Raw genomic sequence first — 18,293 nt, 5'->3', positions numbered from 1 at the left:
TATTTATTTATTTTACACAAAAGAATGCAAACATTAACACACAGTTACTTTATACATAATGAACATGATGGTGTGCACTGACCCAATAAGTCAGTACTTAGAACACCCCATTTGGCTGATATCACAGTTTGAAAATACTTCTTGTAGCCAGCTAGAAGGTTCTTCTTTATTCTTATTAAATGAATTTTCACCCACTCTTCACTGCAGAACTATTCTAGAGCAGATATATTCTTGGGCTATTTTTCAAGATCTCTCTGATGAATATTTTCAGTGATGTGCATGTCAGGGAACTGTAAGGGCTATCCCAAAAGCTTCAGCTTCTAGAAGTAGTCTGTGGTGGATATTGAGTATGATTTGGATCATTGTCCTGTTGTGGAAGTCAGTCTCTTTTCAGCTTCAGGTTCTTGACTGATTGCATCACATTTGTTTCCAGAATTTGTTGGAATCAGTTGTTTACATCTACTGTATTGTCTTTTGGCCAGGGGTACCCAAACTCTGAGTGTGTGTGTGTGTGTGTGTGTGTGTGTGTGTGTGTGTGTGTGTGTGTGTGTGTGTGTGTGTGTGTGTGCGTGCATGCATTTTCCTGAGATTGTCTCCGTATGCACCACAGTGAATAGAGCGTCTGACCGAGTGACAAACACAATGAACTCGTGTCTTTAATATCATTCTGTGTGAATTGTGTCCAAGAGTAATGCATTTATTCAATAAAAACAGTTTGTGTAAAAGTGTATAGTAATACAACATAGATGGAGAACATTTGTCATTAATTAATAAAATAACAATAATGAAAAAATAATAATAAAATTAATGATTTGTATTAGATTCTGGGCCTGAGTGTGGAGTCAGACTTTTATTGATCCTGTTTATTTGGTCTGTAAGAAAACATTACAGAACTTGTCATTGACATATAATTCCATTATTAATGTGTGTGTGTCCTTAAACCCAGCACCTTATCTCTCTCTCACACACACACACACACACACACACACACACAGAGAGAGAGAGAGAGAGAGAGAGAGAGAGAGAGAGAGAGAAATCATGGATTATGCAGTGTGTGCATGCAGGTTGTCTTTTCACCAGGAACCCATCACGAGTTCAGCTCTGCCTCCACCATGCCACACAACAGTCAATCACCTTTACTGCCAGATGATGGGCGTGTCTTTATGGTTGTTTACACTGAATTTGTTTTGTTTCTATTTTGTGTTTTAAAGGTAAAAAGGGAGAAGGAGCATGCAGATGTCCTGAATGCTACCATATTTACTACAGTGTGTGTACAAGGAATGGATTACGAAAGGTACAGGGAATGGGGTCGCACCCCAGTGTCACACACAGCAGAAGAGGTCAGAAGTCATTGTACTCAAGCACATGCATCATCATCACCATCATTAACCACAGCAGGAAAAGAAGTGCATTAAGATTTCCAAAGAATTACAAACCATCTACAATGGAGATGTTGCAGATGCATGGTTTATAGCAGCATTTTTGAAGGTTGATATAACAACCATTGTGATTGGCCGGCCAGGCCACAGACGGACACATGAGTTTCATAGTGCATTTTGATTGGATGAATTCATCAGAGAGTGGAGTCGTCATTATAGCAGAGATTAAAGAAAGCATGTAAAAAAAGATAAAACCAGAAATGAATAATCATTAAGCAGAACATCATAATCAAAATTATCAGGTCAAAACAGCTTAACATAAAGTTTAGCAATTAATAGTGACAATTAACAAAGCATAATTTATTAAAACATTCAAAATAAAAAACACACAAAAACAATAAAAGAAAAGAACATTAACCTCAAATGTCTCAGTTACTAACTTCGATTCGAAAGAAAAGTTTATTTTTACTATTAAAGGAGAAAAATTGAGGAGTCTCACACACACACACACACACACACACACACACACACACACACACACACACACACACACACTTACCCCCAATTCTGTGACTAAAATATCAGTGATGCTGCCGAGGACCGTCACACAGTCAAAGATGTTCCAGGCATCTTTAAAATAATTCTGTGTTTAAAAGAAACAAACATCTCAGTCACCACACACACACACACACGCACACACACACACGCACACACACACACACACACACGCACACACACGCACGCACACACACACACACACGCACGCACACACACACACGCACACACACGCACGCATGCACATGTTCACTCACCAGTGCACCAAAGGCGATGATCTTTAACACACACTCTAAAGAGAACAATGATGTGAAGACAATGTTCAGGTTGGCTAACATTTTCTCATAGACATCTGTAGCTCCGTCATACTGAAAAGAGACACACACACACACACACACACACACACACACACACACACACACACACACACACACACACACAAACTGTGCAATAGATATTTGATGTTTCAGTGTTTTACAGTGAGTAGGGCAGCAGTACGTCATCAGCATATTTTTAAGTGCTAATAAATAACTCTGATCAGATACCAAACGCTGTTTTACTAAATAATAATAGTTAGCAGAAGAAGAAGAACAACAAAATGCAACAAGATGATTTTTACATAAAATGAGTGATGGGATGAAGAGACAAACTGAAAGATCAAAAGATCCAAAAAACCCCAAATCTGTCACACCTTCATCATGAGCACGATGGTGTTGAGGGCGATCATAGCCATGATGGTGTACTCAAACGGTGGCGACACCACAAACTCCCACATTCGGTACTGGAACGTTTGCTTGTTCTGTGGCATGTGGCGAGTCAGAGGCTTGGCATTGATGGCGAAGTCAATACAGGCTCTCTGTAAAACACCACATGCTCAAGAACAGCAGCAGATATCCGTAAAACACTCAGGTCATGTAGATACAATTACTGTAAGAGGATTGAACATGCACTAGCACAAAGCTGCCGCTCACTTACCTCATTCTTCTCCAAGCTGTAGTCCTCCATCATCTTGTCCCCTTGTTCTTGGAAGGTAATGATGATCAGAGCAACAAAGATGTTGACAAAAAAGAAGGGGAAGACCACAAAGTAAACCACGTAAAAGATGGACGTCTCCATGCGGTAGCCAGGACTCGGACCTTGGTTCTCATAAGTTGCATCGACAGAGTGTTTCAGAACCCTGAATAAGAAAGATAGATGAAGCCTCTCATGCAATAAGCTCCATTTGGTTTGATATAAAGTGTGTGTATGTTACTCACTGTGGCCAGCCTTCTCCCGTGGAAACAGTGAAGAGTGTTAGCAAAGCCCAAAGCACGTTGTCATAGTGGAAATCATATTTCTTCCATTCTCGTTTCTGGGCCTTCACTTCATTATCTCGCTCATACACCAGGTATTCACCCCTAAAATATAACCAGTCTCTGAAACTTTATGAACATACTCAGTCCAGTTCTGCTCCTGTTCACATTCTCCGTCACTCCACTCCACCTACTTCTCACTCAATCTACAGAACATCGTTTTAACCACATCTTTCTTGTGCAGTCAGTAATTCCATATCTAAAGTGTCCCAGTTTGAATTTAAGTGTGTTTCCTTCTTTGATAGCACTTTACTCTGAGTGTGTGATGTTGCTCTGTACTGCATCATGAGCAGCAGTTCAAATACAGTGCTGAGCGTAAATGAGTACACCCCCTTTGAAAAGTAACATTTTAAACAATATCTCAATGAACACAAACAATTTCCAAAATGTTGAAAAGACAAAGTTTAATATAACATCTGTTTAACTTATAACGTGAAAGTAAGGTTAATAATATAACTTAGATTACACATTTTTCAGTTTTACTCAAATTAGGGTGGTGCAAAAATGAGTACACCCCACAACAAAAACTACTCCATCTAGTACTTTGTATGGCCTCCATGATTTTTAATGACAGCACCAAGTCTTCTAGGCATGGAATGAACAAGTTGGTGACATTTTGCAACATCAATCTTTTTCCATTCTTCAACAACGATCTCTTTTAGTGACTGGATGCTGGATGGAGAGCGATGCTCAACTTGTCTCTTCAGAATTCTCCATAGGTGTTCGATTGGGTTCAGATCAGGAGACATACTTGACCACTGAATCACTTTCACCCTGTTCTTCTTCAGAAATCCAACAGTGGCCTTAGATGTGTGTTTAGGATCATTGTCATGTTCATGACAACCAAGGGCACGGAGTGATGGTAGCATCTTCTCTTTCAGTATAGAGCAATACATCTGTGAATTCATGATGCCATCAATGAAATGCAGCTCCCCGACACCAGCAGCACTCATGCAGCCCCACATAAGGACACTGCCACCACCATGTTTCACTGTAGGCACCAGGCAGTTTTCTTTGTATTCCTTACCTTTGCGACACCGTACAGTTTTGAAGCCATCAGTTCCAAAAACATTTATCTTGGTCTCATCACTCCAGAGTATAGAGTCCCAGTAGTCTTCATCTTTGTCAGCATGGGCCTGGCAAACTCTAGGCGGGCTTTTTTGTGCCTGGGCTTTAGGAGAGGCTTCTTTCATGGACGGCATTGATGCATGCCATTCCTCTGCAGTGTACGCCGTATTGTGTCACGGGAAATAGTCACCCCAGTTTGGCTTTCTGCTTCTTTAGATAACTGCAGTGAACTTGCATGCCGATTTTCTTCGACCCTTCTCATCAGAAGACGCTCCTGTCGAGGTGTTAACTTCCGTGGACGACCTGGACGTCTCTGTGAGATGGTTGCAGTTCCATCTTTCTTAAATTTTTGTACCACTTTTGCTACAGTATTCTGACTGATAAGTAAAGCTTTGCTGATCTTCTTGTAGCCTTCACCTTTGGGGTGTAAAGAAATTACTTTCTTTGGGGAATTATGAAGAGACAAGTTAAGAAGAAAGAAAGAAGAAACCTTTATTTGTCACATGCACACTTCAAGCACAGTGAAATTCATCCTCTGCATTTAACCCATCTGAAGCAGTGAACATGTGCACGCACACACACACACACACACACACACACAGAGCAGTGGGCAGCCACACCAGAGCGCCCGGGGAGCAGTTAGGGGTTCGGTACCTCGCTCAAGGACACCTCAGCCCAAGGCTGCCCCACGTCAACCTAACTGCATGTCTTTGGACTGTGGGGGAAACCGGAGCACCCGGAGGAAACTCACGCAGACACAGGGAGAACATGCAAACTCCACACAGAAAGGCCCTTGCCGGCCTCGAACCCAGAACCTTCTTGCTGTGAGGCAACCATGCTAACCACTACACCACCGTGCCGCCCATAGTTGAGCATCACTCTCCATCCAGCATCCAGTCACTAAAAGAGGTCATTGTTGAAGAATGGAAAAAGATTGATGTTGCAAAATGTCGCCAACTTGTTCATTCCATGCCTAGAAGACTTGGTGCTGCCATTAAAAATCATGGAGGCCATACAAAGTACTAGACATAGTAGTTTTTGTTGTGGGGTGTACTCATTTTTGCACCACCCTAATTTGAGTAAAACTGAAAAATATGTAATCTAAGTTTATATTATTAACCTTACTTTCATGTTATAAGTTAAACAGATGTTATATTAAACTTTGTCTTTTCAACATTTTGGAAATTGTTTGTGTTCATTGAGATATTGTTTAAAATGTTACTTTTCAAAGGGGGTGCACTCATTTACGCTCAGCACTGTAGATGCAACAAGAGCAAAATCATCAAATTGAAGAGAACACTGGGGAAAACAAATGTAATGATAGCGATGATCGTCTAAATGTGCAATGGTTACTCAGTGGTTAGGATTTTGGCTACTGATTGAAAGGGTTGTGAGTTCAATCCCAACATCCCCAGGATGCCACTGCTGAGTGCTTGAGCGATATCCTGAACCCTCCCCTGCTCAGGTATGTCACTTTGGATTAAAAAAAAAAAACATGAGCCAAATGAACAAAATGTAAAAAAAAAAAACAACCCTGTTTAATTCCCTTATTAATTTCCATACGAAGTGTGTGTGTGTGTGTGTGTGTGTGTGTGTGTGTGTGTGTGTGTGTGTGTGTGTGTGTGTGTGTGTTCTGACCTGCAGTCGCGTTCAAATTCTTTGGACTCATCAGTGCAGTAGAAGAATTTTCCCTTGAAAAGCTGCACAGCCACGACAGCAAAGATGAACATGAAGAGCATGTAGACGATAAGGATGTTCAGGACGTTTTTCAGAGAGTTCACCACGCAGTCGAACACAGCCTGAGTAAACACATTTCAACTCACGATATGACAACCGAGAAGCACAGCACTACAGCTGAAGAACACGAGAAACAATCACAACAAGCCAGAGACACAGAGAGGAACACCTTGACTGCCTAAGAACACAATTTTACATTTCAAACCCATCCTCCAAAGAAGGTTTAGAGAAGCAAAACAAAAACCAAAAAAAACCACCCTTGTGAAACTCAATCATGTCAACATTGTAAACAATATGACCACCGCATTTCACTCAAACCTAACAAGATGGTGTTGTGGCTGAAATTTGGTGAACTGCATCTGTGTGTTACTGTGTCAATGGATTTTTGATGACCTAATTAATTTAAAAAAATCATGGCTACCATCAGCCAATCAGATTTCAGCAGGCATTTCACACAACTAGCATTTGGCTAGTGTTACAAAACTTGATAAGGATGTACATCGATTTAATTTTTTACCTTAAGTTTGGGCAGGCGCTTGATGGTTTTTAGTGGCCTTAAGACTCTTAACACACGCAGGGACTTGATGGTGCTGATGTCCTTCCCCTTACTGCTTCCTCTGCAGGACACACACACGCACAGACACAGAGAATGTTATGGTGTGACTAGCACAGTGACGCTGATTTACACTGTGTTAGTAGCTCGCATGCCCGCTGTGTATTTGTCCACAGTCCAGTTACAGAACGATGCACTGCATCTCCACACAGCTCTCAGTGAGAATGTAGTGTAGCCTCGCAAGCCATCTCCGCCAACACACACACACACACACACACACACACACACACACACACACACACACACACACACATGCTGTTTTGAAGGTGCATCCACCACTCAGCTCAATTCCATGCTGTATCTTCTCCCAACTCTTTTTTTTTTAACCCATAATCCCTTGTGGTGTCATTGCAGTGCCACAGCAGCAGTGTGAGAGCTGGACCCAGTGTCAGACATCCCAGAATAATGGAATGTCCAGCCAAGCCTCTTTTTCTTTTCTGTTTTCTTTTCAATGTTAACCTGTTCTTCATGACTTTTTTTTTTTTTATCCATGAAACAGGACACAATAAACACATGGAAGTGTGATGGAGGATCTCTAAAAACACGTTCACTTTCTCAAGAGAAGAGTTTTTAGAAGTGTATTGTGGTGGGGATTTTCTATCTCCTGCACAATGATCATACAGTCAAGAGCAGTGTTGAGAACAGCCCTATAAACCAACACACTGCTGGTTTGATCATTGCACTGCAAAGCTCCAGAAAGCTCCTTGAATTGTGTTTCGATATCCGAGGTCTGAGTGTTGGAACATTGCACCGTGTGACATGGGACAGAATCATGTCCACTACCAAGAACTGCTTTTAATTTGTCAAAAACTTTCTGATAAATTATTTTTCAGACAATCCTCTTTAATAACAGGTCTGGTGTCATAATGACTTAAAAATGAAAATATAAATAAAAATATAAATAATAAAATTATTTTGCTCAGATTTATATACGTAATATATTGTTGGTATTACAACTAATTTGAGTAAATGATGAAATAAAGACTTGATAGTGTGCTGCAGTGTGACGTTGTATAGTAAAAGTAAAGATCATGGCCTACACTGCTGTCTTTCAATCCTCTACAGGACAGAGCTTGACTGTGACCTGTTCATTCCCTCTGAAAGTGTGCTTACACATGGTGAAGCACAAACACACACTCGTCATCAAGCTGGACTGTACATGGATTCTTCACATCATTGATTGTAACACTGAAGGTGTGCGTCATGATCCTGAGTCATTAGAGCTCATTAGAGCTTGTACAGAAGCAGAGAGACAGTCACAGAGAGAAGATGGATGAGCCACAGACAAACAAGCAGATGGACAGATTCAAAAAAGAAAGAGAGGAAAGCTATGTAACTGGCAGGACAAGCATTAAAAGCAAAGCAAAGAGAGAAAGAAAGAAAGAAAGAGACAGAGAGACTGAGAGAGGGACAGAGAGAAGGACATTAGAGACATCATTACCCACTGCCGCCGCTGGAGGAGAAGCCGATTGGAGAGATGAGAAAGGATCAGAGAAAACAAGAGACAGAAAGACACACCCATACACCTGCACACCCACCCACAAACGCATGCACGCACACGCCCAAACACACCCAAACATGGTCTCTCTCTCTCTCTCTCTCTCTCTCACACACAGAGTCATATACACAGTCATGGGGAAGGAAGAAAGAGGAAAAAAACATCAATATGTGACACACAGAAGAGACAAATAAAGAGTGCAAGACTGCATTTGATCAGACCTAACATGCACAAGTAGCGCACACACACACACACACACACATACACACACACACAAGCAAGGGTAAGTAAGACGTTATTATATTTGTCATGTTATTATATGGTAGTAACACATCATCAGCCCAGGAATGTGTCACATGATCATGATGCCATTATAGCATCTGATATCTGGAATACATGCCCTCTTTTACTTCCTGACTCAGTCAAGTCAAGTCAAGTTTATTTGTATAGCGCTTTTAACAATCAACATTGTCACAAAGCAGCTTTACAGAATTTGAATGACTGAAAACATGAGCTAATTTTATCCCTCATCTATCACCAATGATGAAGCCTGTGGTGACGGTGGTGAGGAAAAACTCCCTCAGACGACGTGAGGAAGAAACCTTGAGAGGAACCAGACTCAAAAGGGAACACATCCCCATCCGGGCAACAACAGACAACATGACTATAACATTAGCAGTCCTAACATAAAGTCAGCTTCGTTGATGCTATAAACCCCCCACCGACAGAAACCCGAGCGCAAAACCGTTCATGACAACCGCAGTCCCAAAGTCAGCAAATCAACTGCAGTCCCCAGCCACAAAAGCACCACTGCAAGAGTCCAGAGCGTCCTCCAGGCGCAACCCCCAACTGTCCACATGGGGCTGTCCTCCACAGGAGCGATGCGATGAGACTCCAACCAGACACAGGGCAGCAGGATGGATCAGGCAGGTCCGAGGAGCAGAAGAGGTTCAGCATCTCGATCCCAGGACCGACATGTAACTCAGAAGGACAGATTTGGGGGGAGGAGAAGAGAGAAAACACAGGTTGTTAGGTATGCCCAATGTCACCTGAATAAGTAGGAGCAGTATACATATTGCACTGAGTACAAGCAGGGACTCCGGCAACTAACTACTATGACAGCATAACTAAAAGGGGAGAGCCAGAAGGTAACACAGGCATGAGGGAGCCCCGGGACATAAAGCAGCAGCCACTACACCGTCAACAAACTCGAGTGAGCAAGCGAGTGGGGACTGACAGCATCCATACATCCCAGTTTACCAAAACACTCTGTCTGAGGATCCTCCAGATCTACTCCTTTACCTCATAAACACCATTAACACAAGGCTTGACTAAACAGATATGTTTTCAGCCGAGACTTAAACACTGAGACTGTGTCTGAGTCCCGAACACTACTTGGAAGGCTGTTCCATAACGGTGGGGCTTTGTAAGAAAAGGCTCCGCCCCCTGATGTAGCCTTCACTATACGAGGTACCAGCAGATAGCCTGCACCTTTTGATCTAAGTAGGTGTGGCGGGTCATAAAGGAGCAGAAGTTCACTCAGGTACTGTGGTGCGAGACCATTCAGTGCTTTAAAGGTCAATAGTAGTATTTTATAATCAATACGAAATGTGATTGGGAGCCAATGCAGTGTGGATAAGACAGGCGTGATGGGGTCATATTTTCTAGTTCTAGTAAGGACTCTTGCTGCTGCATTTTGAACTAACTGGAGCTTGTTTATGCACTTATTGGAACAGCCAGACAGTAAGGCATTACAATAATCCAACCTGGAGGTAATGAAAGCATGAACTAGTTTTTCCGCGTCATGTAGTGACATTAAATTTCTTATCTTAGCAATATTTCTGAGATGAAAGAAAGCTATCTGGGTAATGTTATCAATGTGAGTTTCGAATGAAAGACTGGGGTCAATAATCACTCCGAGGTCTTTTACTGCTGCACGTGAAGAAACAGAAAGGCCATCCAGAGTTACTGTGTAATCAGAAAACTTACTTCTAGCTGCATGTGGTCCGAGTACAAGTACTTCAGTCTTGTCAGAGTTAAGCAGAAGGAAGTTAATAAGCATCCAGTGTCTAATGTCCTTCACACATTCCTCAATTCTATTAAGCTGGTGTCTCTCATCAGGTTTTGCAGAAACATACAACTGTGCGTCATCAGCATAACAGTGGAAACTAATACAATGTTTACGAATAATATTGCCCAGAGGTAACTGTGGCAGCGGGGGCGTGGTCAAGCATTGGTCTGTGAATGGAGGGCGGAGTCAGGGAAGGTAAGTGACAGAATCACTGCACCTGATGGGAATTAACCTGTGTTTGCGTGTCTTCCCCAGTGACCGCGCCCTATAAGAGGAGAGGGAGAGCAGAGGAAGGGAGCTCTCCCCGAACAAAAACACTTGTGTGTGTGTGTGTGTGTGTGTGTGCGCGCGCGAGCGCATTCGTGCGTGCGTGGGAGAAGAATTAAAGCTAAAAAGCTAAAATAAAAAGGGTTTTGTAAACTCAGTTCTGGCCTGCCGTGCTTCTGTGCTCCACCTACCCTAACTATTTCTACAGTAACATCTCATCTCATCTCATTATCTCTAGCCGCTTTATCCTGTTCTACAGGGTCGCAGGCAAGCTGGATCCTATCCCAGCTGACTACGGGTGAAAGGCGGGGTTCACCCTGGACAAGTCGCCAGGTCATCACAGGGCTGACACATAGACACAGACAACCATTCACACTCACATTCACACCTACGCTCAATTTAGAGTCACCAGTTAACCTAACCTGCATGTCTTTGGACTGTGGGGGAAACCGGAGCACCCGGAGGAAACCCACGCGGACACGGGGAGAACATGCAAACTCCGCACAGAAAGGCCCTCGCCGGCCACGGGGCTCGAACCCGGACCTTCTTGCTGTGAGACGACAGCGCTGACCACTACACCACCGTGCCGCCCTCTACAGTAACATATATAAAGAAAAAAGCAGTGGACCCAAGACAGAACCTTGTGGAACACCAAATTTTACCTCAGTATGTCTAGAAATATCATCATTTATATCAACATACTGATAGCGATCAGTTAAATAAGAGCTGAGCCAGGAGAGGGCCGTCCCCTTAACTCCCACAACCTTTTCTAGTCTATCCAGAAGAATGGAATGATCAATGGTATCAAATGCTGCACTAAGGTCAAGCAACACAAGCAGCGAGACACAGCCCTGATCAAACGCCAACAGTAGGTTGTTTATTACTTTAACCAGAGGGTTAGTAACCCTAACCCTAACCCTCTGTGCTATGATGAGGTCTAAATCCTGACTGATACATTTCATGGATGTTATTCCTATGTAAATATGAGCATAACTGCTGAGCCACAGCTTTTTCAAGGATCTTGGAGATAAAGGGGAGGTTTGGTATTGGCCAATAATTGGACAGCTGACAGGGTCAAGGTCAGGTTTTTTAATCAGGGGTTTGATAACTGCTAGTTTAAAGGATTTGGGTACATAGCCGATCCTAAGAGAAGAATTTATTATTTTTAGAAGCGGCTCAATTACTTCAGGTATTATCTGTTTGAATAGACATGTAGGTAAGGGATCTAGTACACAAGCTGAGGCTTTTGATGCCAAGATTAATGAAAGTAATTCCATTTCTTTTAGGGGACTAAAACGTTCTAATTGATGATCTTAGAGATTAGATTAGAGATTAGATAAAACTTTATTGATCCCTTTGGGAGGGTTCCCTCAGGGTGAGGATTCCCTCATCTGATACAGTTATATTGTTAACTACAGGGTCACTTACATTGTCTTACCTTAAATTAGTAGTTTGAATTTTTTGTCGGATATTCTCAATTTTGTCATTAAAAAAATTCATGAAGTCGTTGCTACTCCATACCGCAGGTGTGCATGTGTCTATAGTGGACTTATTCCTGGTTAATTTTGCTACAGTATTAAATAGGAATCTAGGATTATTTTTGTTATCTTCTATTAGGGAGGAGAGATATGTTGATCTCGCAGCACTAAGAGCTTTTCTATACTTCAGGAAGCTCTCCTTCCACGCTAATTTGAACACTACCAATTTTGTTTGACGCCATTTACGTTCCAATTTTCGAGTGGTCTGTTTTAATGTGCGAGTGTCGTTATTATACCAGGGTGCTAATTTTTTGTCTCTGACCATTTTCCATTTAAGAGGAGCTACATTATCTAAGGTATGGCGGAGTGTTGACTCTAAGCATTCAGTTGCCTGATCAAGTTCTGCAGGGGCTGACAGTGACCCAATCAAAGTTGATAACTCTGGGAGATAATTTATAAAGCTCTGTGCAGTAGTTGATGTGAATGTACGTTTAATACAGTAGCGTGGTGAGGTGCATATATTATTACTCAGACATAGTTTGAATGAGATGAGATAATGATCTGAGATAACTTCAGACTGTGGAAGTGTGACTATATTTTCTACATTTAACCTGAATGTTAGTATTAGATCGAGGGTGTGACCACCATTATGGGTTGGTTTTATGACATTCTGATTAATCCCTACTGAATCTAAAATGGACAAAAATGCTGTTTTCAAAGGGTCTTCTGGGTTATCGAAGTGAATATTAAAATCTCCAACAGCTAAAGCTTTGTCTAAGGAAATAACCAGGTCTGAGATAAAATCTGCAAATTCAGAAAGAAACTCAGAATATGGCCCCGGGGGCCTGTAAATAATAAGTAACAGAATTAACTGGGTAGACTTCTCAGTCATTCACATCAGTGACACAGGTGGCTCCCAGTTCATTCACTCGCAGAAGGAAAGTTTCATCACAGTCCTACTGCTCAGGCATGAAGTTCTACCCACTAATTCATCATTAACGTCACTTGTAGATCTGGAGGGTCCTCCGACATAGTGTTTTGGTAAACTGGGATGTATGGATGTTGTCAGTCCCCACTCACTTGCTCACTCGAGTTTGTTGACGGTGTAGTGGCTGCTGCTTTATGTCCCGGGGCTCCCTCATGCCTGTGTTACCTTCTGGCTCTCCCCTTTTAGTTATGCTGTCATAGTTAGTTTTGCCAGAGTCCCTGCTTGTATTCAGCGTAAAATGTATACTGTTTCTACTTATTCAGGTGACACTGGGCATACCTAACAACCTGTGTCCCCCTCCCCCATTCCTCTAAGTTACATGTCAATCCTGAGATTGAGATGCTGAACCTCTTCTGCTCCTCGGACCTGCCTGATCCATCCTGGTGCCCTACTTCTGGTCAGAATCTCTTCACATCGCTCCTGTGGAGGACGGCCCCATATGGACAGATGAAAGTCACACCTGGAGGACGCTCTGGACACTTACAGTAATACTTTTATGGCTGAGGACTACAGTTGACTTGCTAACTTTAGGACTGCAGTTGTCATGAACAGTTTTGCACTCAAGTTTCCATCAATGAAGAGTTTATAACATCGACGAAATTGACTTCATGTTAAAACTGTTAATGTTATAGTCATGTTGTCTGTTGTTGCCCAAATGAGGATGGGTTCCCTTTTGAGTCTGGTTCCTCTCGAGGTTTCTTCCTCATGTCGTCTGAGGGAGTTTTTCCTTGCCACCATCGCCACAGGCTTCATCATTGGGGATAGATTAGGGATAAATTTAGTTCAGGTTTAAAGTCATTAAAATTCTGTAAAGCTGCTTTGCGACAGTGTCTATTGTTAAAACGCTATAGAAATAAACTTGACTTGACTTGATCAGAACTGTGAAATATCACTTGAATTTGCCCAGTATTTCTTCTTAATTTTTTTCCATGCATTTCTTCTCAGACTGATAATTCCAGAGTCATAGCCAATCCAGTTTCCTCCAAGATGCCACCTCCCCGCTTGACTGTACACAGTCTTAATGGAAGGGGTATGGTACCTTGGACTGGTGTTGGACTCCATGTTCAGGCTTTCTGGATCACTCTCCTCGGCACTGCACCAGACACCCCAGTCCATTCTCAGTGCTAGCTAGTCTAATAAACTGCCAACCAAGCTAATTACTGTAGGTATAGAGCTCTTAATCAATGTGAGACATGTTTATATTGTCTCCCATGCATTACTGAGTTTTTATACATTTTACTGCTTATTGTTGAGCATTGTTGGTATGTTTTCAAGTTACATCATATTAATGTTGAAGAGGCTATCTTAATTCATCGGTACCTCCTGCCTGATTTTTGTGGTCTGTAAAGCAAATTTTTGTTTTGAAGACTTTGGGCTAGATGCAAGTGATAAGCACAAGAGCTCTAATCTAGCCTGCCCAGTTTTGAAACATGGACTTTTTGAAGGTCATTTTACAGCCCCAAATCAGAAAAATTGGGACACTATGGAAAATGCAACTAAAAAAAAAGCCATGATTTCTGAATTTACTTTGACTTGTATTTCATTGCAGACAGAATGAACCCAAGATATTCCAGGTTTTGGTTGTTCAACTTCATTTCATTTGTTAATATACAAACCCCATCTCAAGAAAAGTTGGGATATTTTCCAAAATGCAATAAAAAAAAATCTGTGATTTGTTCATTTATATGAACCTTTATTTAACTGATAAAAGCACAAAAAATTCACTATTTTTATTGACCAAATTATTTGTATTTTGTAAATATAAACAAAGTTAGAATTTGATGCCACAACACACTCAAAAAAAGTTGGGACAGAGGCAAAATAAGATTGAAAAGTTTCTACACGTAGAATATTCAAGTAACATCATTCTGGAAGAAGATTCCACAATAAGCAGGTTAAGTGGTCACATGATTGGGTATAAAAGGAGCAGCACCAAAGGCTCAATCTTTGCACACAAGGATAGGGTGTGGCTCACTGCTTTGTGCCAAAATTCGTGAGAGAATTGTTCATTAATTCAAAAAGAACATTTCTCACTGCAAGATTTTAGGTCTTTCAGAATCTACAGTCCATAATATTGTGAAAAGACTCAGGGAATTCAGAGACGTCTCAGTGCATAAAGGGTGATGTCAGAAACCATTGTTGAATGGGTGTGACCTTCGAGCCCTCAGGTGGCACTGCCTGAGAAACTGTCATGCTAATGTGACAAATATAACCACATGGGCTCAAGGGAACTTTGGAAAATTGTAGTCACTTCACACAGTCCGGTGCATCCAGAAATGCAACCTGAAACTGTATTAACACAAGGAGGAAGCCATTCCCAGTTCTATACAGAAATATTGCCGATTTCTTTGAGCCTGAACTCATCTCAGATGGACCAAAAGACAGTGGAAACATGTGCTGTGGTCAGGTGAGTCACATTCCAGCTTGTTTTTGGGAAAACCAGACATCAAGTTCTCAGGGCCAAAGGTGAACACGACCATCCAGTTTGTTATCACAGAAAGGTGTAAAAGCACCATCTGTGATGGTGTGGGGGTATCAGTGCCCACAGCATGGGGGAGCTGTATGTGTCTGAAGGTACCACTGACGAGGAGGTGTATATTGGGATTTTAGAGACATTCATCAATGTCTGGGTGGCACAGTGGTGTAGTGGTTAGCACTGTCATCTCGTAGCAAGAAGGTTCTGGGTTTGAACCCCACGGCCAGCAGGGGTCTTTTTGTGTGGGGTCTGCATGTTCTCCCCGTGTCTGTCTGGGTTTCCTCTGGGTGCTCCAGTTCCCTCCACAGTTCAAAGACATGTAGATTCAGTAAAATCCCCAGCCACTGGGGTTGCACAAGGCAGTGCATACTTAGTGCTAGTCCCAAGCCTGGATATGTTGGAGAGGGTTGCATCATGAAGGACATCAGGTGTAAAACCTACACCAAATCAAATATGCGGAACAGATCCACTGTGGCAACCCATAATGGGAGCAGCCGAAAGAAAAAGAAAATTCATCAAGGCAATGTCTCTTCCATGCTTATTTCAGGACAATGCCAAGTTGTAGCACAGGCTACAACAGTGTGGCTTCATAGACACAGAGTGCGTGTGCTTGACTGGCCTGCTGCCAGTCCAGATCTGTCTCCTATTGAGAATGTGTGGCATATCATGAAGAGGAGAATCAGGCAACAGTGACCACGGACTGTTGAGCAGCTGAAGTCTTATATCAAGCAAGAATGGACAAAAATTCCAGTTGTAAAACTGCAACAATTAGTGTCCTCAGATCCCATATGATTAAAAAGTATGATTAAAGGAAAGGTGATGGAACACAATGGTAATAATGCCTATGTCCCAACTTTTTTTTTTTGTGAGTTACAGACATCAAATTCTAACTTTATTTTTATTTTTTTTGAAATATAAATGAAGTTGGTCAGTAAAACTATTGAAAATCTTTTATTTATACTCATCTCATTATCTGTAGCTGCTTTATCCTGTTCTACAGGGTCGCAGGCGAGCTGGAGCCTATCCCAGCTGACTACGGGCGAAAGGCGGGGTTCACCCTGGACAAGTCGCCAGGTCATCACAGGGCTGACACATAGACACAGACAACCATTCACACTCACATTCACACCTACGCTCAATTTAGAGTCACCAGTTAACCTAACCTGCATGTCTTTGGACTGTGGGGGAAACCGGAGCGCCCGGAGGAAACCCACGCGGACACGGGGAGAACATGCAAACTCCGCACAGAAAGGCCCTCGCTGGCCATGGGGCTCGAACCCGGACCTTCTTGCTGTGAGGCGACAGCGCTAACCACTACACCACCATGCCGCCTTATTTATACTTTTGTAATTTAAATAAAAGTTCACATGAATTAACAAACCACATGTTTTTGGTTTTATTGCATTTTAGAAAATATCCCAACTTCTGTGGAAATGGAGGTTTGTACATCCAGTCCTGCATTTCAAGCCCGCAACAAATTCCAAAAAAAAGTTGGGACGGGGGCAATTTAGGGCTAGTAATGATGTGATTTGAAACAGGTGATGTCAACAGATGATTGTAATCACGATTTGAAACAAAATCAGTATCCAAGAAAGGTCTTGTCTTTGAGGAGCAAAGATGGGCTGAGGATCTCCATTTTGTCAACAAATGCATGAGAAAATTATTGAAATGTTTAAAAACAATGTTCCTGATAGAACCACATGGGCTCAGGATTACTTTGGAAAACCTTTATCAAGCTACAGTACGGAGTTACAGCCATAAACACCAGTTAAAACTTTACTGTGCAAAAAGGAAGCCTTATGTTAACTGTGTCCAGAAGCACTGTCAACTTCTCTGGGCTTGGAGACATCTGGGATGGACCATCACACAGTGGAAACATGTATTGTGGTCAGAGGAATCAGTATTCAGGTCTTTTTTGGAAGAAATGGACGCCGTGTGCTCCGGACCAAAGACGAAAAGAACCAGCCAGACTGTTAGCAGGAACAAGTCCAAAAGCCAGGGTGTGTCATGGTATGGGGTTGGGTCAGTGCCCTTGGCAAAGGTAACTTGCACCTCTGTGATGGAGCATTAACGCAGAAATCAGTACACTGAGATTTTGGAGCAAAATCTGCTGCCTTCAAGACAACATCTTTTCCAGGGAGATTTCAACAAGACAATGCAAAACCACATTCTGCTCACATTACAAAGGCCTGGCTGTGGAATTAGAGGGTGTGTCCCCTCTGTCCCCAATAGACAATGTGTGGAGAATTTAGAAACGAAACATGCAACAAACCTTAAGACCTGTTTACAGGAAAAATGGGACAATATAACATCTGAAACATTTCATCACTTGGTACTTCAGTCCATAAACATCTTTTAAGTGTTGGGAGAAGGAATGGAAATATTATAAAGTGGTAAATGCTTTACCATCCCAACTTTTTTTCAAAAAATATGTTGCAAGAATGTTTATTTTGAAAAAAAAAATTTTATTTACAATTTTCATCTAGAGTTGTGGCGGCATGGTGGTGTAGTGGTTAGCGCTGTCGCCTCACAGCAAGAAGGTCCTGGGTTTGAGCCCCGTGGCCGGCGAGGGCCTTTCTGTGTGGAGTTTGCATGTTCTCCCTGTGTCCGCGTGGGTTTCCTCCGGGTGCTCCGGTTTCCCCCACAGTCCAAAGACATGCAGGTTAGGTTAACTGGTGACTCTAAATTGAGCGTAGGTGTGAATGTGAGTGTGAATGGTTGTCTGTGTCTATGTGTCAGCCCTGTGATGACCTGGCGACTTGTCCAGGGTGTACCCCGCCTTTCGCCCATAGTCAGCTGGGATAGGATCCA

General features: G+C 42.3%; 1 protein-coding gene across 1 annotated transcript in view; it reads right to left on the bottom strand.

Moving 5' to 3' along the window:
* Nucleotides 1–18,293, bottom strand: part of LOC132898637 (voltage-dependent P/Q-type calcium channel subunit alpha-1A-like) — a gene marked incomplete at its 5' end in the record, with an annotated part of 103,802 nt that overhangs the window by 68,789 nt on the left and 16,720 nt on the right. The window contains 7 exons of the mRNA XM_060940359.1: nucleotides 1,939–2,022; nucleotides 2,192–2,302; nucleotides 2,626–2,790; nucleotides 2,910–3,111; nucleotides 3,191–3,331; nucleotides 5,993–6,153; nucleotides 6,609–6,708. Of these exons, the coding sequence (XP_060796342.1) occupies nucleotides 1,939–2,022; nucleotides 2,192–2,302; nucleotides 2,626–2,790; nucleotides 2,910–3,111; nucleotides 3,191–3,331; nucleotides 5,993–6,153; nucleotides 6,609–6,708 (964 nt within the window). The remainder of the gene's footprint in view (nucleotides 1–1,938; nucleotides 2,023–2,191; nucleotides 2,303–2,625; nucleotides 2,791–2,909; nucleotides 3,112–3,190; nucleotides 3,332–5,992; nucleotides 6,154–6,608; nucleotides 6,709–18,293) is intronic.

Source organism: Neoarius graeffei, chromosome 14 (assembly GCF_027579695.1).
Source record: "Neoarius graeffei isolate fNeoGra1 chromosome 14, fNeoGra1.pri, whole genome shotgun sequence".
NCBI lineage: Eukaryota > Metazoa > Chordata > Actinopteri > Siluriformes > Ariidae > Neoarius > Neoarius graeffei.
The sequence above is the reverse complement of the archived record's forward strand: the minus strand, read 5'-3'. Positions and strand labels throughout refer to the sequence as shown.